Source organism: Microtus ochrogaster, chromosome 5 (assembly GCF_000317375.1).
Source record: "Microtus ochrogaster isolate Prairie Vole_2 chromosome 5, MicOch1.0, whole genome shotgun sequence".
In the NCBI taxonomy this organism is placed as follows: domain Eukaryota; kingdom Metazoa; phylum Chordata; class Mammalia; order Rodentia; family Cricetidae; genus Microtus; species Microtus ochrogaster.
This window is the reverse complement of record NC_022012.1, coordinates 38,157,030-38,177,876: the sequence shown is the minus strand read 5'-3', so window position 1 is coordinate 38,177,876 and position 20,847 is coordinate 38,157,030. Positions and strand designations below refer to the sequence as shown.

Below are 20,847 nucleotides of genomic sequence, written 5' to 3'. Positions count from 1 at the left end.
CTCGAACTCACAGAGATCCGTCTGCCTCTGCCTCTCGAGTGCTGGGATTAAAGGCGTGCGCCACCACCGCCCGGCTTCTTGTTTGTTTTTGAGACCAGATGCCCATATAGCCCTGACTGGCCTAAAGCTTGCTATGGAGACCAGGCTAGCCTTGAACTCACAGAGATCCACCTATCTCTGCTTCTAGTGAGATTATAGGTGTGTGCCACCATTCAAGACTGATTTTTCTTTTCTTTTTTTTTTTTTTTTTTTTTTTTGAGATAGGGTTTGTCTGTTACAGACCTAGCTGTCCTGGAACTAGCTCTTGTAGACCAGGTTGGCCTTGAACTCACAGAGACCCACCTGCCTCTGCCTCCCAAGTGCTGGGATTAAATGTGTGTGCCACCACCGCCCAGCAAGGCTGTGGGTTTTCTAATGAAAGCTTGGTTTCAGATTCAACAAGTAATGCCAGAAGTCCTGCAGCCAGAGCAAGAATTAAAGGCTAAGGGTCCTGCCTGTGAGCTTCATGGCCTCATAAACTTTGACACTCTACCTACTACAGAGTCAGTCAGTCTCTACTGGGTTGGGCTTCTGCACTAAGTTTTTCATTTTCAGTCCTCTCCTCTGACCCTTTTCTTAATCTTCAGTTCTGTCACATGGAATCCTGAGACTTCTTCCAGCTAGTGTATCTGTATCTTCACCCTCTGTCTCCAGGTACAAGGAGCATGAAGATGGCTACATGCGACTGCAGCTGGTTCGCTATGAGAGTGTGGAGCTGACACAGCAGCTCCTGCAGCAGCTCCAAGAAGGATCAGATCCGGGAGTGGCACTGAATGAAAGCAGCCTGCAGGGCATCGTTCTAGAAACAGTACTTGCGGGAGCAGGACCTGAGGAAGAGATGGAAGAGGAAGATAGGGTTGAGGGGACAGCCACCTCAGCTTCTCAGGACAACTCCAGTTCTGCTGTCCATATGGACGATCAGACAGACAGCCAAGGCCAGCAAGAAATTGTCTACTATGTGCTGTCCGAAGCCCCAGGAGAGCCCCCTCCAGTCTCTGAGCTACCCTCGAGAGCGATGGAAAAGCTTAAAGAAGTACCTGAGAAGCCAGAGGTCCAGATGGCGTGAGGCTTCAGAGCCTGACCTTCTTCAGACCTTGGAGTTTGAGCCAGCCAGGCAGCATTGCCCCTGGTGGGCAGCCTTTGTTTTTGGATGCCTTTAGAAGTGGTGCTGAGAATAGTATGTTCCAATCTGACTCAGGCAGCGTCATTCTGTGGACTCTGAGTAATTCCTCCCCTCCCCTCTCCACACTGATGTTTGTGGGGAACCTGAGGAGTAGGATTCATTGAAGAAATTCGACATGTGTGTTCTCATTAGTCATGCTAGATGCAGTGAGTAAATGTTTAGTTCACATCGATTCCTGTCTTTAGGGGTCCATTGGCCCAGGGATGATGAGCGACTGTTCCTTCTGAGAGCTGATTCCTCACTATAAGTTATGCCTTCAGAGGCCAGGTGGTGGTGGCGCACACCTTTACTCCCAGCACTCAGGAGGCAGAGGCAGGTGGATCTCTCTGAGTTCAAGGCCAGCCTGGTCTGCAGAGTGAGTTCCAGGACAGGTAGACAGGCTCCAAAGCTACAGAAAAACCCTGTCTCGAAACTGCCCCCCCCCCCAAAGAAAAGAAAAGTTACGTGTTAAGAACCAGGTGCCATTTCTCTCAAGGTTTCCTTTTACATTCCAGGAACACTTGTGATTATCTTAAGGGGCAGGATTGGAGACTGTATGTATGACAGTTTTTGGTAATAAAAAACCACTTGGGCTGTTACTTATTTCTCAAATTTGGCGGCAGTTTCCTAGGTAACAGATAATAGTTGTCTAGAAGTGGGGCTGAATAACTAGGCTTACCCCTTTAGAGACCAGGGTGGTTTCTTTAACTCTCATGTACCCGTTTGAAGTTTGTCCATTGCTTCCAGAGCATCTACCAGCTTTGTGGAAGGAAGCCCAGTACTTGTCCATGGTATAATACTAACAGCGTTACAGAATGGATATGAATGGCCCTGGGACTGCCCCCTTAGTCCTAGTTAGAACCCTGTGCCTCTAGAGCAGGCTGGGGTTCTGGAACTGCAAAGGCTCTGAAGTAGAGGTGGGTTGGGAGGTCACCCAGAGACTGCCAAGTGCTCAGGGGCCAAGAGTCAAGCTAGAAAACTGTGTCTACATTTTCTTAGAGAGTGGATCTATTTTCATTGGATTAAAAATGTTCTTATGAATATTACACATATGTGTTTATTTACTTTTATGTGTATGAGTGTTTTGCCTGCATGTGTGTAAGTGTATCCCAGGTGTGCCCGTGGAGGTCAAAAGGTCCTCTGGAACTAAATTACAGACGACTGGGAACTGGATCTGAGTCTGCGCGAGCCGTCAGTGCTCTCACCTGCTTAGCCATCTCTCCAGCGCCTTTCATTGGCTCCTCAGAGAAGTTGAAACTCCTCAAAATAAGGACAGGATGGCACGTGCCTTTAACCCCAGCACTCAGAAGGCCGAGGGAGGAGGGTCTCTGTGTTCAAGGTCAACCTGGTCTCCAGAGTGAGTTCCAGGGTAGCCAGGGCTACACCGAGAAACCCTGTCCTAAAAAACAAAAAGCTGTGTAGCATATATGTGAGCAGGTACGTGCTCTGCAGTTGTGTGAGTGTGTGTGGGGCCTAGAGATCGGTGTCAGCTGATGTCTGCTTGATTTTTGAGACAGTTTCAGAGTCTCAAATTCACCTATGACTAGTCCAGTGAGCTCTGGGAATTTGCCTGTCTCTTTCCCTGCGCCAGTACTAGGTTACTGACATGCCAATCCTGTTTATAGTTTTTATGTGAATGCTGGGGACCTGGACTCATCCTCATGTAGGGCAAGCATGTACTGACCGAGCCATTTCCCTAACCCTGCTGAGATGTTCCTCAGCATACTGCCCTTTTGGCTCTACCAGTCTGGATAAAGGAAATGCTCCCTGCTACAATACGTGGAAGGACATGCTCTTCATTTTCTCCCAGTCCTGAGCACTGGTGGGCACGTGTGCATTCATTCTCTGCTCTTGACTGGATGTGTGTCACGTTTCTGCTACCCCAACTTCCCGAAATGCTTGGCCTGTAACTTGGAATTATGAGCCAAATAAACCCTTGGTCCCCTAAGGCATTTTTAGCAGGATGTTTTGTCACAGCAACAAAATGAAACTAATAGACAAGAATATATATATGCAGGCCCGGAGAGATGGCTGATGGCTCAGTGGTAAAGAACACTGGCTGCTCTTCCAGAGGATGCAGGTTCAATTCTGAGCACACACACACAGGTGGCTCATAACCATCTTAAAACTCCAGTTAAAGGTCTGCCTAATACCCTCTTCTGTCCTCTGAGCACCAAATGTGCATATGGTGCACAGACACACATACAGACAAAACACCCATACGCGTAAATTAATAAAAGTCAGGGCTGGAGAGATGGCTCAGTGGTTAAGAGCATTGGCTGTTCTGGAGATCCTGAGTTCAAGTCCCAGAAACCACATGGTAGCTCAACCATCTGTAATGAGATCTGACGCCCTCTTCTGGCCTGTAGGTGTACACGCAGGCAAAACACTAAATAGATAAAGTCTTAAAAAAAATTAATGCCAGGCCATGATGCATGCCTTCCAGCACTGGGGAGGCAGAGGCAGGCAGATCTCTGAGTTCAAGGCCAGCCTGGTCTACAAGACCTAATTCCAGGACATCCAGTGCTGTTACACAGAGAAACCCTGTCTTGAAAAAAATTAATTAACTAATAAAAATCTTCTTAAACAGAAAGAGACTTTTGCAAAGAACTCTACATTCTGCAGCGTTAGAAAACCGCTGACTCTTTTCCTATCAAAGGAGATAGTATCATACGACAGGAGAGGAAGAAATGCTGCTTCAGGATCCATGAGTGTAGCACTGGTAGAACACTCATTTAAGCGCCTCCGTTAAGTTACTGTGCTGGAGCCGGGCATGGTGTCACAGGCCTTTAATCCCAGTGCTCAGGAAGCAGAGGCAGGCAGGTCTCTGAGTTCATGGCCAGCCTGGACTACAGAGTGAGTTCCAGGACAGCCAGGGTGACACAGAGAAACCCTGTCTCAAAACAAGAACACAAACCCAAAATATTGTATATTAGTCTCTGTTGCTATGACAAACAACCCACAAGGTATACAAGGCAAAAAGGATTTATTTTTGCTCATTTTTTAGAGGTTTCAGGCCATGTTTTCTGGGCCTGTGGTGGAGAGGAACAGGAGAACAGGGACAAGATACTCTCTTTAAAAGCAAGACCTTGTCTCTGAAGATTGTCATGTCATAGTTTAAGAAAGGTAACATCAGGCACCCCTTCATGGTCACCACTTCCCTGCCTGTTAGGGAGCCAAGAAAGAGAAGATTAACTTTGTTGCTGGAAGGGAGGAAGGAAGCGCGCTCCTTTTTAGCCACCTCCACGTTCTGTTCTGAGTAGCACCTCCCCAAGTGGCCAGCAGAGGGTGCCCTCCTTGACAAATTAAAAAGTCTTGAGCTGAACCAGTCGGTAGGCAAGAGCAGTCGCAGAGGACAAAGAATCTGGGTAGTGGGGACAGAGCTGGACCGGTTCCCGAGTCTCCGGGTTAAGTCCTTTCTGGATCCCGCTGGACCCCACCACACTCTTTACCATGTTACCAACCGCTCTCACAAACCCTTGTCCAGAGCAGTGTTGGTTAGAATAACGTCTAGCCCTAAGCTGAGATGAGAATTATCAACTCTTGCATGTCTGGCCCTAGGAAACTTGCTCTGGAAGTAAACTGCTTGATTGGGGGTGTGGGTGGGTGTAGGAAGGACAAATCAATCAATCAATCAATCAATCAATCAATCAATCAATCCTAGGGAATAGGCAGATATGTATCTGGGGAAGTGGGGAGGATCCATTCTGACAGGGAAACTCTTGGTATATGGCTTTATTCTAAGGGCGGTGAGGTCTACACTAAGCAAAGACCCACTCTAGACATTAAATGAGAAACCCTGGGAATGGAAGCCAGACTCAGTCTTATACCCTCTGGAGGATTTGAGGTGTACACTAAAGTCCATCGACCACTGTTAGTAAGTTACAAGGTCTATCTAGGAGTTTATTTTCTGGGAGGGTCTTCCAAATGGGAAAGACTTACAGTAGTGGATCTCCGCCAAGTTAGAAAGGTTTGTATCCTAGCATATTAGGGGAAGGTGGATTGTCTCTGAAAAGAGGGAGGAGTTGGTATAGGGTTTGTATAGCAGTCAGAAAGCCTTGGGTTTGACCCCAGCACTCCATGAAACAGGGTGTAGGGGTCCATCACTGTAATACCAGCATTGAGGTGGTGGTGGTGGGAAGATTACAATTTCAAGGTTGTCCTTGACTATGTAGCAAGTTTGAGGTTAGCCTGGGCTATATGACTACATGAAACCCTGTCTAAGAATAAATAAAAATAAAATGGGAATGGCATGGCTGTAAATCTAAGATTTGGGAGGCTTAGGCAGGGTCACAACTTGAAGTCAAGCTTGGGGTGCACAGTGAGACCCTGTCTAAAAAAACTAAAGACAGGAAAGTGATACTTGGATATAAGTTTGACATGGTAGAAATAATGGGGTCCCTAAGCCCTGGATCTGAAGCTGGGTTCATCATCAGGCTGGATGTGTCCCCTCACAGCGGAACCTCATGTTTCTGAGCCTTTGTTTTCCTGTCTACAGTGCTGAAAGATGATTCGAACACCAGAAGGAGGTGCAAAGATCTAGTTACATTCTAAAGAAAGTTTTTTTTTGTTAGCAGGGCAAAGGTGGCACTCGCCTTTAATCCCAGCACTCAGGAGGCAGAGGCAGGCAGATCTCTGTAGTTCAAAACCAGCCTTGTCTACAAGAGCTAGTTCCAGGAAAGGCTCCAAAGCTACAGAGAAACCCTGTCTCAAAAAAAAAGAAGAGAAAAAAAATTTTTTGTTTTAATTTTGTTTTAGATATTCTGTGTGTGTGCATGTGTGCATGTGTGTGTGCGTGTGTGTGTGTGCATGTGTGCGTGTACACTAACTACAGCATACATATGGAGATCAGAGAACAATCTGAATTTGTGGGAATCAGTTCTTTCATTTGTGTTCTGGAGTTCAAACTCAGGTGTCAGGCTTGGTGGCAAGTGTCTTTACCACCTGAGCCATCTTGCCAACCCTGCTTTTGACTAAGGCCAGCTTCAAATTCACTGTGAAGTAAGGGTAACCTTGAACTCCTGATCCACCTGCTTCTACCTCCTTAATGGATTATAACTCAGTAGACTAACTGTGGGTGACAGTAATTAGGTATTTCAAAAAAGCTAGTAGATTGGATATACCCAACAAAAAGAAATGATAAATAAATTAGGAGACACTATATGCCAGTACTCTGGTGCAGTGGTTTCAGGAAGAACAACCCCCATAGGCTAATGTGTTTGAATGCTTAGTCACCAGCGAGTGGCATTATTTAAAAAGGACTGGGAGGTGTGGCCTTGTTGGAGTGGGTGTGGAGATGTCAAAAAGATCACACTGAGCGCAGTGTGGAGATCTCTGTCTGTCTGTCTGTCTGTCTGTCTGTCTGTCATCTCTCTTCTGAGGATCAGGATGTCTCTCTTGGCTACTTCTCCAGCACCACACCTGCCTGCCCCTGTGCTCTCAGCCATGATGATAATGGATTAAGCCAGTGAGATGATGCCATGGGTAAAAGGGCTTGCTGTGACCTGCGTATCTGACTTTTCCATGAGCTCCCTGGGAACATGCTTACACTCACACCACAATAATAAGCACAACTTAAAAATTTAAATATGGCAAATATTATGTATTCATTAATTTAGATATGAAAAAAGGATACAATCAGGGAGGGGGCTGAAGATGGTAGAGTTCAGTTGGTAGTGTACTTGCCCAGGAGGTTCCAAGGCCCTTCCGTCACCAGCCCTGATATAACCCTTATACTTGGGAGGTGGAGGCAAGATCAGGAGCTATACAGTGAGTTCAAGGCCAGCTTGGGCTTGAGTTCCTGGTGTCCATTAGGGAATAAGATTCTGAGATGACCAATTGGCAGAGTGGGCAAAAGCAGGGACTTTGGATTCTAAGCCTGTCCTTTGGATTTGCTATGCCTGTCCCTCAGCCATATTGTTTAACCTTCCTATTTCTCTTTCTATTTCACCAAAGGAAGGTTGTAAGACCTGCCCCGTACACAGATCCCTAGAAGTTCGAGGTCAGCCTGGTCCACTTAGGGCGTTCCAGGACAGCCTGGTCTGTATAGCAAGTGCCAGTCCAGCCAAAGTTACACAGTGAGACCCTGTCTCAACAAAACAAAACAAAAACCCTGCCTCATAGAGATATTAAGATGTACCAAGTGTGGAGCCCGGGCCACACAACTGCCATGGCAGGCTTGTTAGAGACCAGCTAAAAAGTAGGCCTGAGTTTCTCTTCTTGGTTTACTGGCAGGCAGTACTGGGTTCCAGAAAGAGTCATAAGCTGACACCTCCGAGGGAGGGCCAGCATCTAAAGGGAAGTACCTGACGTCCCAACCATCAGATAAGATGAGAGAAGGCGCCGGGCGATGGTGGCGCACGCCTTTAATCCCAGCACTCAGGAGGCAGAGGCAGGCGGATCTCTGTGAGTTCGAGACCAGCCTGGTCTACAGAGCTAGTGCCAGGACAGGCTCCAAAGCCACAGAGAAACCCTGTCTCGAAAAAAACCAAAAAAAAAAAAAAAAAAAAAAAAGATGAGAGAAGGTCATCAGATGTCCCTGAGCCCAGGACTCACCTATTCCCCTTTTGTCAAGACCCCCTATGTTGTTGGAGGCTACTTATTCATTTCCTGGCCACTCAGATTCCCGAAACAATCACACAGAATCTGTACTAATTGTAATATTGTTTGACCAATAGCTTAAGTATATTTTTGGCTAACTCATATCTTAAATTAACCCATTTCTACTAATCTGTGTATCACCACGTGGCTGTGGCTTAGCAAGGTTCAGGTGCATCTGTTTCCTGCGGGCAGCTACTTGGCTTCTCCATGACTCCGCCTACTCTCTATATCTCTTTCAGGCTGGCTTTACTCTGTTAAGCCATTGGCCAAAAGCAGCTTCTTTATTAACCAATGTCAATATAACATTCACAGCATACATCACCTCCCATATGTCAGCCTATCAGGGTCCTGAACCCTGAAAATCCCCTTACCCAACCTCTACTGTGATTAAAAAAAAAAAAGCCTACCTCAATAGGGCTGGGCACTCTCTGCTCTCAACCGCTGTGTGGGACAGACAGAGAGTCCAAACTTGAGCTTGAATAAAGGCTCTTTGCTTTTGCATGTGAGTGTGAACTCTGTGGTGTTTTTTGGGGGACCCTGTGATCTGGGCATAACATTAAGAAGAATGTCTGGCAGCAGGCCGTGGTGGTGCACAGCTTTAATCCTAGCACTCGGGAGGCAGAGACAGGTAGATCTCTGTGAGTTCGAGGCCAGCCTGTTCTACAAGAGCTAGTGCCAGGACAGGCTCCAAAGCTACAGAGAAACCCTGTCTTGAAAAAAAAAAAAAAGAATGTCTGGTTTATAGTAGTTGTTCAATAAATGCAGTTGTTAGACCTGGTGACATAGGTTTGTAATAACTGCCTTCAAGGAGTGGTAAATGAGGACTGGTCAAAGCCAGTCTCAGTAACAACTTGAGTTATGTGAGACCCTATCTCAAACAGAGAACATTCACACTACATGAGACCCTATCTCAAACACACACACAAACACAGACACACAGACACACACACACATACACACACCCACACACACACTGTAATCATAGGGGATGTGAGAGTCTGTCATGGGCCTTTGGTGATTCACTTGAAGAACGGAGGGTCCATCTGGAAAATGGGAAGGTGGATTCTGAGGAATGGCCAAAGGCGGGTCAGGCAGTGAAGGGAAGTTGGGAAACCCTGGATCCCAAAGCCCCTCGAACCTTAGTTACAGGGTGGGGCATGGACATGGTTTCCCAGGCTGCAGAAAGGCTTAGGGTGGGGATGGGGGCAGGTGTTTGACTGCTAATAACCTCTCTCCTACTGCGGTAGAAGCCTCGGCAGTCACAGCTGCCTAAGCAGCCTCCTGCCTACCTGTCTCTCCGTGTGACAGGTGGGAACTAAAAAGCTCAAGTCACGTGTCTTGACTGGCTAACCTACTTACCCCTGGAAGACACAGAAGATAGGGCAGGCAGGGGCCCAGAGTAATTGTTTGGAAAGGGCCAAAATAAGGTGTGTGTAGGGGTGGGAGGGCGAGTGCCAGTGTAAGCACTCCGAGGACTCAGAGTCCAAGCTTGTAGGCGGAGAGAAAGAAGGCATATGTGTATAAAAAGACGTCCAAGACAGTGCCCGGAGAGTCCTGTGCATGCCCTGGAGCCTCTCAGATCAGCCTGTGCTGGCTCCGAGACCTGTACCTATCTGGCTGTTGGAATAAACATTTTTATGGCCAAAGTAGGCTGTGACTGGGGCCCAAGTTAACCTTGGAGATGCCTGCAAGCTTTGTCATAACTTCTGTTCCCGATCTCTTCATAACTAAAGTCGTCTTGAGCCCTTAGAGAGGGGAGATGTGAATAATTGCTAGAAAGGCTGTCTCAAAGTCCCAAGAATTATACCCTCAGTCTTAAACATCGAAGTCCTTTGTAGTTTAAGACTGGGTGGGGTTGAGCTCCAAAGCTGAACTGAAAGAGATAAGCAATGAGGGGTTTGTGCGTGCAGATAGACGGACAGCTTCCCAACCCCCTGGGCATGATGAATTCTGCACTCTACTGCCCGAGGATCTGCTCCTCTGAGTGACTTCAAGTCTCCTTCCCTTAGCGACCTCGGGTTGACCTTTTGTAGCTCTTAGTCCTGGGTTCACAAAAGCGCCCCTTTTGGCCCCCGCGCTGCAGGCGTTGCTCTCGACACCTCCATCCTTGCCATCCATCGGATGTGGGGAGGCACGGGCCCTTTAAGAGCAGTAGGACCGGCGGCGAGCAGAAGCTTGGAAGAGAACGCTGTCGCTGCTCGACTAGCTCCGGAGGACAGGCGCTCAGGACCAGACTAGAGGACCGGGCGGATTCATCCAAGAGAAGTCAGGGCGAAACCTCAACCAACCCTCTGCAACCGTGTCATCCTTTCTGACCTGAGCCCGGCCTTCCTCTACTGCCCGCCCCGGCCTGGCCCCGCCCCGGCCCGGGCTACCGGGACAAGGGAGCCGGGGCGCCGGTGCCGCACCGGAGGCAGGTGAGGAGAGCCAGGAGTGTCCACCTCCCGCTCTGCGGCGCTGAGCATCCTGGTCGAGCATCCCGGTTGAGCATCTCTGCTGAGCATCCTTGCGTCTCGCGAGCCGGAGGCGCGTCAAGGTGACCAGGCGAGTGGGGGACAGAGGGTCGGCATGGAGGGTCTGGGGTCTGTGACTGTCCGGAGGCACACGGTCACCGGCGCGGGATGGGGAGGCCGGCCGAGGAGTGGCGCCAGTCCGTGCAGAGGGGGGCGCGGAGCCAAGGCCAGAGCCTCCCGGGGCCCAGCCTGTGCTGCTCAGTTTCCCCGATCTCCCGAGCCGGTGGCCGCCCTCGCCGGCCCCCAGGGACTGCCGGTCTGCGGGATAAGGAGATTAAGGCCGCGGCGGGGAGGGAGGAGCAGGCAAGGCCAGGCCAGGCTGGAACTGCCCAGGACCGAGGAGAGGTCGCGACTGGGTGTCACTGCCCTGGGAGTGTGCTGCCTGGTGCAGAAGACCCGGCGGGAAGAGGGGTGCTGACAGTTGGGGATCTGCCCTGAAAAGGAGGCAGGGTTAGGGGGAGTGGAGGCGGGGCAGCATCGGAAAGCTATGGCGCTTTGAACAAGGGCTGGAGGGTCTGCCGGGAGTTAAGCAGGCCCTCTTCCTGCAGGCCAGCTGTGTGATGGCGGAGAAGGCACTGGAGGCCGTGGGCTGTGGACTGGGGCCTGGGGCTGTGGCCATGGCTGTGGCGCTGGAGGACGGGACAGAGCCCCCCGTGCTGCCCACGCATCTAAAGAAGGTGGAGAACCACATTACAGAAGCACAACGTTTCTCTCACCTGCCCAAGCGCTCTGCTGTGGACATCGAGTTTGTGGAACTGTCCTATTCCGTGCGGGAGGGGTCCTGCTGGCGCAAACGGGGTATGTGGCAGTCCCATGGGGACCTGGGGGTTCTCCCTGAATTGCCTCTTCAGTATCATAAGGCCCCCGCTGTGAGCTTTGTAGGCCCTAACCCCCGTTTAACAAGATCCTTGCTCCCCACATCTGCAGCACTAGGAAGCTAAGTTCAATTGAATATTGAAGTTTTCTCTTCTGAAATAGACCCTATGACCTCTGGTCCTTGAGTTAGTCTCTCAGTCTCCCTCTTAGCACCTCTCTCTCTCTCTCTCTCTCTCTCTCTCTCTCTCTCTCTCTCTCTCTCTCTGTATTCGCACCTATGAAGGTTGCTTTGGGGAAGGGGCGTGCTCTATCTATGGAGGCTCTTTTCAATGTCCAACAGCATCCTTACTCCTATTTTTTTTTTTTTTTTTTTTTTTTTTGTTTTTCGAGACAGGGTTTCTCTGTGGCTTTGGTGCCTGTCCTGGAACTAGCTCTGTAGACCAGGCTGGTCTCGAACTCACAGAGACCTTACTCCTATTTTTAAAGACGGTCCCATTCCTGCCCTCTGACTCCCGCCAGCCACAGTCGCTGGAAGGGTGGAGGTTGGTCAGGAGAGATGGTTACCGATAAGGAAACTGAGGCTTGGGAAGTTGAAAACCTGGCAAGTGTCCCCTGCTAGTAAGAAGCAGAGCAGGGTCCAAAGCCTAGCCTCGCAGCCCCACCTCCTTCCCTCTCCTCCCTGTCAGGACAGGTTTCCCAGAGCTGTCCTAGCTGGGCTGGGAACCTAGAGGCTGGGTTTGTTTCCCAGAGCTGGGTGTGGGCTAGGGGGTGGAGCTGAGACCGTGTCATAGCTTTGAGGTGCTTCAGAACAGGGCTCGGTGTGAGCTGTCTCTACATGTTGGCTCACTTCCATGGGTGACCCAAGTGGTCATGGGGGTTTGAGCTCGTGGCGTCTGGGCTCCCTAGCCAATACCCTAGGCCTAAGCAGTCTCTTTCCGTTCTCAGACCAGGCCCGGGTGGGACGATGAGGTCCTTGTTATTTCCTTGGCCTTCAGAACTTTACGGCAAGAAGAAATGTGGCTAGATTAGGTACTTCACCTTATCAGGGTGGTGGAAGCCCTGGCTAGGGACTCCTCCCTTTCGATCTTGCCAGCCCCAGCTACCCTCTTATCCATCCGTTTTGCTCTCCTTTAGTCCTGGTCCCTTTTCTGCCCTCCTTTGCCTGGCTACTTCATTCTTCGGCTCTTTCTCCCCTCGGGAGAGGGCAGAACCTGATTAAGGGTGGCAGAGACAGGAAGTGTAGGAGATTTGGGAGAGAGCACTGCCTTCCCTGGGTGAGGATCTGTCACCAGTCTCCTCTGTGTATAACATTTATATTTTTTTCAAATACACTCAATTAATTATTAGTGATCCCACTTAATAACATAAGAACCCTATTAAGTCTTTGGGAGGGAACACTACTGTGTGTTTTCAAATGGTGTTGGGGACGGAAGCCAGGGCCTTCCGTACGCTAGGCAAGCACTCTACCACGGAGCTACATCCCAGCCCACTATTGCTCTTTTCTAGATGAGGAATCGCAGACCCTAATGCCAGTCATAAGGGCACACACCTGTAAGCTCAACACAGTAGAGGCTCCCAGGAGGATCGTTAGTTCAAGGCTAGCCTGGAGTACATAGGGAAGACCTCATCTCCAAAAACCTAAATAAATAAATGAAAAGATTTAGTGATTTGACAAAATTGCAGAGCTATTGACTAAAGTAAGACTAGAACATCGATGTCTCTCCAGGGCGAGGTCTGCAGGTCCCTCAGGCGCCAAACAGTTGTGATACAGGGGGAGTTAAGAAACAATTATTTCCAGCCCTTGGGAAGCTGTGTGGCCTTTGGTAGGCCAAATGTCCTTTCTTGGCCTAACTCTCCTCATGGGCTTCTCGGGGAGCTCAGCCGAGTTGGTATCCCAAAAGTGCTTTAAAGGCAAACAAGCGTAAGATGATATTTGTGCTAGGTCTTGGCTTTGCTGGCATCGGCTCTGGCATCAGACCGCTCTGGCATCAGATGAGGGGAAGGTTCACAGCTGCAGTTTCTTCCCTTGCACAAGAAGTCACTTCCTGTGGTGGTTCTGAGGAGTATGTGCTGGAGAGGGCGCACCAGGATCTTTTTTCTGATTGGCCAGGAGGAGGGCTTAGGAGAGGTCTGAGACCCAAGACCTTGTCTCCCAGTGAAGACCTGGCTGTGTGGCCTTGGGAGGAACAGCTGAGGACGATTAGACCTTGAGCAGGCAGCTGGTGTGCTCTGGTCCAACAGGGTATGTGGCACAGGTGCCACGGCCAGCAGTTACATGAGCGAAACTTCCCTTGTCTCCGCTAAGGACTAGGCGAGGGACGAAGGCCTGAGTTCTCCTCAGCACAGCAGATCTGCCCGCTTAGCAGGCAAGGCCCTGGCTCTTGGCCTCACCTCCCGGCTCTACTCCCCTGCTCATCAGTTGCCTGTCCCAGTCCCCTAGATTATGCTATAGCTGTGCTTTCTCTCCTAAAGGCATCTGTTGTTCCTCCTCAGCTCCAATGCCACACCTTGCATGAAGTCTCCTTCTGAGGGTGCATGGCTGTCTCCCTATCTCTGCTGTCCGCTCTTCTCTCTTCCATTCCCACCGCAGGGGTTTTCTCGTCCGTCCATCTTACCTAGTCTGTAACTTTCTTGGATGCAGAAACCACGTCCTCCCTCATTTTAGTTGTTGTCTAGTGTCTGGTACCGAGCTTAGCACAGCGTAGATCTCAACAAGCGTTTGTCAGATAGAATTGTAACGCAATCTGCCTTGTGAAATGTATGGTATGTGCCAAGCCGTATGCTTTACATATGTTAGCCGAGTGACTCTTTCGACAACTCCGTGGGCTAGGCACCACCATCCTCATCTCACAGAGGAGGGACCTAGAGCTCAGAGAGGTTAAGCGACTCGCCTCAGGTCACACAGCTGGTAATGTGGAACCAGAGTTTGACCCAGATCCACCGGACTCCTTCTGCTATGCCTTATGCACAGGCTACTTTCCAGTGAGCGAGCGAAGGACAGGTGAGGTTTTTCTGGCCGTTGGGGTTGGAGAGACAAGCTTGTAGGGCAGAGACAACAGAAAGAAGGCATTTTCCCCCCTCTCTCTCCAGAATAGAGCAAAAGCTCCACGAAACACACTTACTGAGCACCTATTACATTCCAGACAGACAAGAAAGATGAATAAGACACAGACCCTCCCCCAAGATGTTCCCTGACTCAGAGGCTGGGGGAGGGGGTGAGCACAGGCACACTGAGTGACAAACATGCTGGCATCTGAACACAGATGCTGCAGGAACACAGGACAGGCAGCAGCTTGGGCTGCTCCGGGGAGGTGTCCTCGGGGTGTGTAAGCCGGCGTGCACTCTGGTGAGGAGAGAGCCTGGTTTTCTAGGACCAGTGCTCTCGCTACAGTCATTCAGGAGGGCGCCAGCTTTCCCGCAGCCGTCAAGAGACTGTGGCGCCCCTGGACTCTAACGCTAGTGGCGGTCATTTCTAGGGGGACAGGGTGAGAGGGTGGGAGCGTCTGTGTAAGCGCTGCCTGCCCATCCTAACAATTCCACTCAGCAATGGCTGTCTCATCTATGGCTGACTCTCCTCTACGAGCGCTCTCTCTCTCTCTCTCTCTCTCTCTCTCTCTCTCTCTCTCTCTCCACCTCTGTGTGTGTGTGTGTGCTTGCACGTGTGTGTGTGGGGGGGGGCAGAGGTCAACCTCAGATGTCATTTCCCAAAATCCATCCACCTTTCTCTCTGAGGCAGGGTCTCTGGCTGGACTCTGAGGTCTGGGGAGCTACCTGGTTTAGCCTTCTCGGCACTGGGATTACAAGTGTGAACCTCAGTTCCAACCTTTTGCTTACTGTTGTCAAAATAAAGTTTCGTTTTAAAACACGTGTGCGTGGTGGTGGTGGGGCACTGATATGTGAGTGCAGGTGCCTGCAGAATCCAGAAGAGGGCACTATATCCCCTGGAGTCCGAGTTACAGGGAGTTGTGAGCCACTGAGAGTGGGTGCTGGGAACAGAACTCGGGTCCCCTACATGAGCAATGTCCACTCTCACTGCTGAGCCATATCTCCTGCACTTTTGCTTGTTTGTTTGGTTTGTTTTGCTTTAGACAGGGTTTCAGATTCTGGTCCAGACTGGCTTTGAACTCACAACAATCTCCTTGTCCCAGCTTCCCAAGTCCTGGGATGACATGCAGGGATCACTATGCACAGACTGAGCCAGGCAGCTTAAGAGAGTTCTGGGAATGGAACGAGGGTCCTTCCTTGTGCTTGTGTGGCAAGCCTTTTACTGGCTGGACTATCTCCCCAGGCCTCCTCTTTAAATGTTTTGAGGATGCGTGAGATCATTAGCCCTCACCGGTGATCCCTTCCTGTTCTTGCTGCAGGTTACAAGACCCTCCTCAAGTGCCTGTCTGGTAAGTTCTGCCGCCGAGAGTTGATTGGCATCATGGGCCCCTCCGGGGCTGGCAAGTCCACGCTCATGAACATCTTGGCAGGGTATAGGTGAGCATGAGGGACGGGAGTGGAGAAGGCTCAGGAGGGGGAAGCTCTTGACGGAGGGGTGTAGAAGGTGTTCCAGTAGGTTTCGGTGCTGATCACCACCCATTCTCCCCGCAGGGAGTCAGGGATGAAGGGGCAGATCCTGGTTAATGGAAAGCCACGAGATCTGAGGACCTTCCGCAAGATGTCCTGTTACATCATGCAAGACGACATGCTTCTGCCACACCTCACGGTGCTGGAGGCCATGATGGTGAGGAGAGGGTGGCCTTCTCCTCTGTGCTCCCCTTCTGTCACCAGCTGAAGGCTCTGGGCAGGGCCTGCACACATGGCCCCTCCTCACTTGCTTACCGCTTTTTAGGTCTCGGCCAACCTGAAGCTGAGTGAGAAGCAAGAAGTGAAGAAGGAACTGGTGAGTGGATGGGGTGGAGGGAGGGAGCCATTCTGAGGCTTAGGAGTTCTAGGCCCCAAGCTGGGTGGGGAACAAGGGCTTAAGGGTCAACCTCTATGAAAGTGGGGAGCCGCTTAGGTGAGACAGAGATGCTAAGGCTGACTGGGGCTGCGTGGGGTGCCCGCAGGTGACAGAGATCCTGACAGCCCTGGGCCTGATGTCCTGCTCTCACACGAGGACAGCCCTGCTCTCTGGAGGGCAGAGGAAGCGCCTGGCCATCGCCCTGGAACTGGTCAACAACCCACCTGTCATGTTCTTCGATGAGCCTACCAGGTATTTCCCTGCTTCTCCTGACCTGGGTTTTCCTCTTCTCAGCCCTAAGCCAGGGCTGAATCTGGTTCATGGCTCCGTGGCTGGAGACCAGATCTCCTGCTGGCAACGTTCTGGGGACTCCATCCTTGCTAATCCCGTTGTAGCCAAGTTGCCCTGTCTTTCATCCAGGTAGAGAGAACTGGATGTACCCCCTCCCCCCTCTTTGATTGACATCTCCTTCTTCTCCCCTCAACAGCCATTAGTCATCAGATCCTCCGTGCCTGCCTGCGTAGCTCTCAGACTTTCCCAGCCCCATTCCTAGTGCTTGAGCTCAGGACATCGTCAAGCTCATCTCCCCGCCTTCAGGCTCCCAGGCACCTTTCTTTAACCCGCGGCCAGAATGGGCTTTCTAAACAACAGATCTAGCAAGTTCCACTCTCCTGCTTCAAACCACACAGAGTCCCATTTGCCATCAAAATAGTCAGGCAGCTGCTTCTCCCATCTTTCATATTTTATGTTCTAATAACGCCGAGCTGCCTGCAATTCCCATCAAACCCCGTGTTCCATGCCCCTCAGCTTGACCTTTGTGTCTTCTGTGTGGAATACCCTTCATCATGACTCCTCCCTTGTCCCTTCACAGGCTCTTGCTCTTTCTAGACTCTGGAACCTTTCCTAGCCATTCTCCCATCCCATGCTATGTTTACGGCATGGCTGATCCGCTGCCAGTCTTTTGCTTTGTGTCGCTGCTACACTTTGCACATCCTCTGAAGCCAACCGTGAGCTCCTCTGTGTCTCTCTAGACCAGTGAGCCCTGGCCATTTCAGTGCCTGGTATGCAAGAGGTGCTTGGCATATGGTTTTTCTAACTGAGTCGTGCTCTGGGCTTGCAAATACCTGAGCCACACAAGGTGTGCAGGATCTGGGGGTCTGCCCTAGTTTGCTTTCTGTTGCTGAGCAATGGGGGAAGGAAAGGTTTATTTGACCTCCATGTTCAGATCACAGTCCGTCACTGAGACTCACGCAGGAGCAGAGGCAGGGACCAGAGGCAGGGACCGCGGAGGAACGCTGTTTACTAGCTTGTCCTCTGAGGCTCACTCAGCTTGGTTTTGTTTTTGTTTTATGCAACTCAGGACCACCCGATGTGGGGGGGGCACCACACAGAGTGAGCTGTGCCCTCCCACATCAATCAATAATCAGAAAAATGCCCCTACTGGCTGCTCTGGTGGAGGCATCTTTTCAGTGATTGTCCCCTCATCCCAAATGACTCCAGTTTGTGTCAAGTTGACAAAATCTAATCAGCCCATGGGTGTCCAGAGGGTGCCCTCCCACTAGACCCGTCCTGTCCACAGAAGCCACCCCACCTCACTCACCACCTCCTAGCCACACCCACCTCACTGGTCCCTGGTGACCTTTCTCTGGACAGCGGTCTAGACAGCGCTTCTTGTTTCCAAGTGGTGTCCCTCATGAAGTCCCTGGCCCATGGGGGGCGAACTGTCATCTGCACCATCCACCAGCCCAGTGCCAAGCTCTTTGAAATGTTTGACAAGGTCAGTATCCCCGAGTCCCCGAGAAGACTGGCCTGTGATAGAGGGGGGATAGAAGTGTCAGTGCCCCCCCCCCCATTCGCTGGTCATGTTTTTCTTGTGTGTTCCTTTCTGCCTCAGCTCTACATCCTGAGCCAGGGACAATGCATCTTCAAGGGTGTGGTTACCAACCTGATTCCCTATCTGAAGGGGCTTGGCTTGCACTGTCCTACCTACCACAACCCCGCTGACTTTAGTAAGTGGGGGCTCCAGTGAAGAAATGGGTGACAGTGAAGAAGAGGGTTTGGGTCATGGAGGCCTCTTGGGGACAGGGAGTTCATTGTCTCTTGCCTTCTCCATATACCAAAGAGGGACTGACCTGCCCTTGGGAGTTGAGGGTGAAGCCTAGCTGAGCACTCTGCTCTGTGTCTCCTTAGTCATTGAGGTGGCCTCTGGCGAGTACGGAGACCTGAACCCCATGCTGTTCAGGGCTGTGCAGAATGGCCTTTGCACCATGGCCGAGAAGAAGAGCAGCCCCGAGAAGAATGAGGTCGCTGCCCACTGCCCCACTTGTCCTCCGGTGAGTGGCATAGAGAGGGCAGAATAGGGGAGGGGAGACGGGACCATAGACAATGACCCTGCCAAGGAAGCTGTCCCCAGAGGCATTGCTGCCACCGTGTAACCGGAAGCCAGGTGCTTGGAATGGAGCTACTGTTCACAGTAGATCCTGAGCTTTGGGCTTCCCTTCCACCCGCTCCTCCAGAGCTCCTATGAGCATCATTGGTGCTTTGCCCTCGGTGCCTGCTTAGGGAAAGCATGGCCAATGCCATTGCTGACCTCAGGGCCAGGATGGTCTGCTGTTATCTCTAACCCAACTTCCCAGAACAGGTGGGAAGGCTAGCTAGCAAATCACATAGGCTCTCAGCAGGCCACTGGGGCAGCCAGGGTCCGCCTAGTGCCAGATCTCTCCCTTGGGTGAGATGCCATCACTCTTGGAAGTCAGAGGCTTGGCTATTAATGTTATTAGTGATTGTCATCATTGTGAATCAATGGGAGACCCAGTGGCTTATACACACAGTTATGGCCTTAGAGTTAGCTGTCATGAAGTGAAGAAGGAGCCAGGCAGATGACCAAGAGAGGGTCTTTGACTCCTTCCTGTCTCCTGCTACCCAAGTATCTTTATCTGCTTTCTCTCTCTTCCACCCTCAATCTCCCTGAGGCTTTTACCCCGAAAGCAGCGTCAAGATGAGCAGCTCAAAGGCTCCTCCTGTAGACCTGGGTTTTGTCTTAGGAAGAGCTTGGGACTCCCCCACCTACTGAGCTAGACGGGCAGTGTGTGGGTAGGGTACACTCACCCAGTCCTGTTTCTTCCCTCTAGGAAGTGGAGACTATCGAAAGCCACACTTTTGCCACCAGCACCCTCACCCAGTTCTGCATCCTCTTCAGGAGGACTTTCTTATCCATTCTCAGGGACACGGTGAGATGTCAAGCTGAGGGCAGGAGGTGTAGGCTCGACCTCTTGGGCTACAGACTCTCAGCATCTGGGATGGAAACTGCCCTCCCATGCCATGTTTCTTGGCTCTGTGTACCTGCAGGGCACCCCGAAGTTCCTATTCTAGCATCCCCCACTCCTACTCCCTTGTCCTGGGACACATACCTCTTCTCTTGACGACCTGTGCCCTAGGTCCTGACCCACTTGCGGTTTATGTCACACGTGTTGATTGGCGTGCTCATTGGCCTCCTCTACCTGCACATCGGCGATGACGCCAGCAAGGTTTTCAACAACACCGGCTTCCTCTTCTTCTCCATGCTCTTCCTCATGTTCGCAGCCCTCATGCCGACGGTGCTCACCTGTGAGCTAATCTGCCTGGCGGGGAGGGCGGGGGGTGCCAGGCACGAGGCAGGGGCTAAAGCTTAGCCTGTGAAGCCTGACCTACCCATGCTACCCTCAGTTCCCTTAGAGATGGCAGTCTTCATGAGGGAGCACTTGAACTACTGGTACAGTCTCAAAGCGTATTACCTGGCCAAGACAATGGCTGATGTGCCCTTTCAGGTGAGTCTCTTCCTGAGCACTGCCCCAGCGCATTCATAGGGGATCCCATGGAATGTGGGGTCTAATGGGAAAATGGACAGCAAACTAGGAATAGTAACCATAGTAACCATAGCTAGGTGTGGTGGCTCACCTCATTCCAACCCTTGGCAGTGGGGAAGAGCTGAGACAGGAGGATTGCCATGAATTCAAGTCCAGCCATATCCCAAAATAAATAAATAAAAAGGTGGCCTTAATAGCAGAATAACAAATGTCTCTATCTGTTATGGGCAGCAGAGAGCGCATAGGCTCTAGAGCCTTGCTCACTTTCCAGCTATAAGACATTGTGCATGTCACCCCGTTCCTCTTTGCTTTAGCAGTGTTCCCGCCTGTAAGACAGAATTCCATCAGTGTCTTCCTCAGAGCTGTGCTTTAGAATTAAACGACTAAAGGCATACAAAGTTTAATTTTTATATTTTGAGACAGGGTCTCTCTATATAGTTCTGGCTGTCCCGGAACTCACTATGTAGACCAGGCTGGCCTTGAACTCACAGAGCCACAAGTCTACCTGCCCCTGCCTCCTGAGTGCTGGTATTAAAGGCATTCATCACTATGCCCAACAATTGTTTTTTTTTGCATTCATTTATTTATCTTATATGTGCATAAACATTCTTGCCACCGTGTATGTGGTGAGGACAGAGGACAGTTTACAGAATTTGGTTCTCTCCCTCCAATACATGGATTCTAGGATTGAACTCTGTCATACTTGGCCAGCCGGTACTGTTACCTGCTGAGCCATTTTACTGACTCTCTATAAAGTTTTTAGAAGAGAGCTCATCGCATTCTAAATGCCCCAAAAATATCAGATGACATTTGTTAATCATATTACCACCTCCTCTCGTTCAAGGCTTCAGGGCCGCCAATAATCCTTTCAGCAAATCACAGAGAAGTATCCCTTAGCTAAGTGTAGCCCCGCAGGGCTGTGAC

At 50.8% G+C, this 20,847-nt stretch overlaps 2 protein-coding genes across 5 annotated transcripts in view; both read left to right on the top strand.

The window, feature by feature from the left end:
• Positions 1–2,247, top strand: part of Hinfp (histone H4 transcription factor) — a 12,595-nt gene extending 10,348 nt beyond the window's left edge. For both annotated transcript variants that reach the window (XM_026779442.1, XM_026779443.1), the window contains one exon: positions 694–2,247. In XM_026779442.1, coding sequence (XP_026635243.1) covers positions 694–1,105 — 412 coding nt within the window. In that variant the 3' untranslated portion in view covers positions 1,106–2,247. The remainder of the gene's footprint in view (positions 1–693) is intronic.
• Positions 2,248–9,793: 7,546 nt separating this feature from the next.
• Positions 9,794–20,347, top strand: LOC101981511 (ATP-binding cassette sub-family G member 4). 3 transcript variants are annotated; one of them, XM_026779493.1, is made up of 12 exons: positions 9,794–10,218; positions 10,863–11,112; positions 15,495–15,612; positions 15,727–15,859; positions 15,968–16,018; positions 16,185–16,330; positions 17,732–17,855; positions 17,973–18,087; positions 18,269–18,411; positions 19,210–19,308; positions 19,516–19,684; positions 19,784–20,347. In XM_026779493.1, exons 2-12 carry the CDS (start codon positions 10,875–10,877, stop codon positions 19,921–19,923), a joined length of 1,476 nt encoding a protein of 491 aa, XP_026635294.1. In that variant the 5' UTR covers positions 9,794–10,218; positions 10,863–10,874; the 3' UTR covers positions 19,924–20,347. The 3 variants fall into 3 exon arrangements, with proteins under 3 accessions (XP_026635294.1, XP_013201742.1, XP_026635293.1); XM_013346288.2 differs by having other exon boundaries at positions 9,794–10,337; XM_026779492.1 differs by having other exon boundaries at positions 9,794–10,345.
• The last annotated feature ends 500 nt before the right edge of the window (positions 20,348–20,847 follow it).

Excerpts from the sequence above, each read along its gene's own strand:
- LOC101981511 (XM_026779493.1), top strand. The coding sequence starts at position 10,875 with ATGGCGGAGAAGGCACTGGAGGCCGTGGGCTGTGGACTGGGGCCTGGG. Across the intron at positions 15,860-15,967 it reads CGGTGCTGGAGGCCATGATG|GTCTCGGCCAACCTGAAGCT; the intron begins GTGAGGAGAGGG and ends ACCGCTTTTTAG. Across the intron at positions 16,019-16,184 it reads AAGAAGTGAAGAAGGAACTG|GTGACAGAGATCCTGACAGC; the intron begins GTGAGTGGATGG and ends GGGTGCCCGCAG.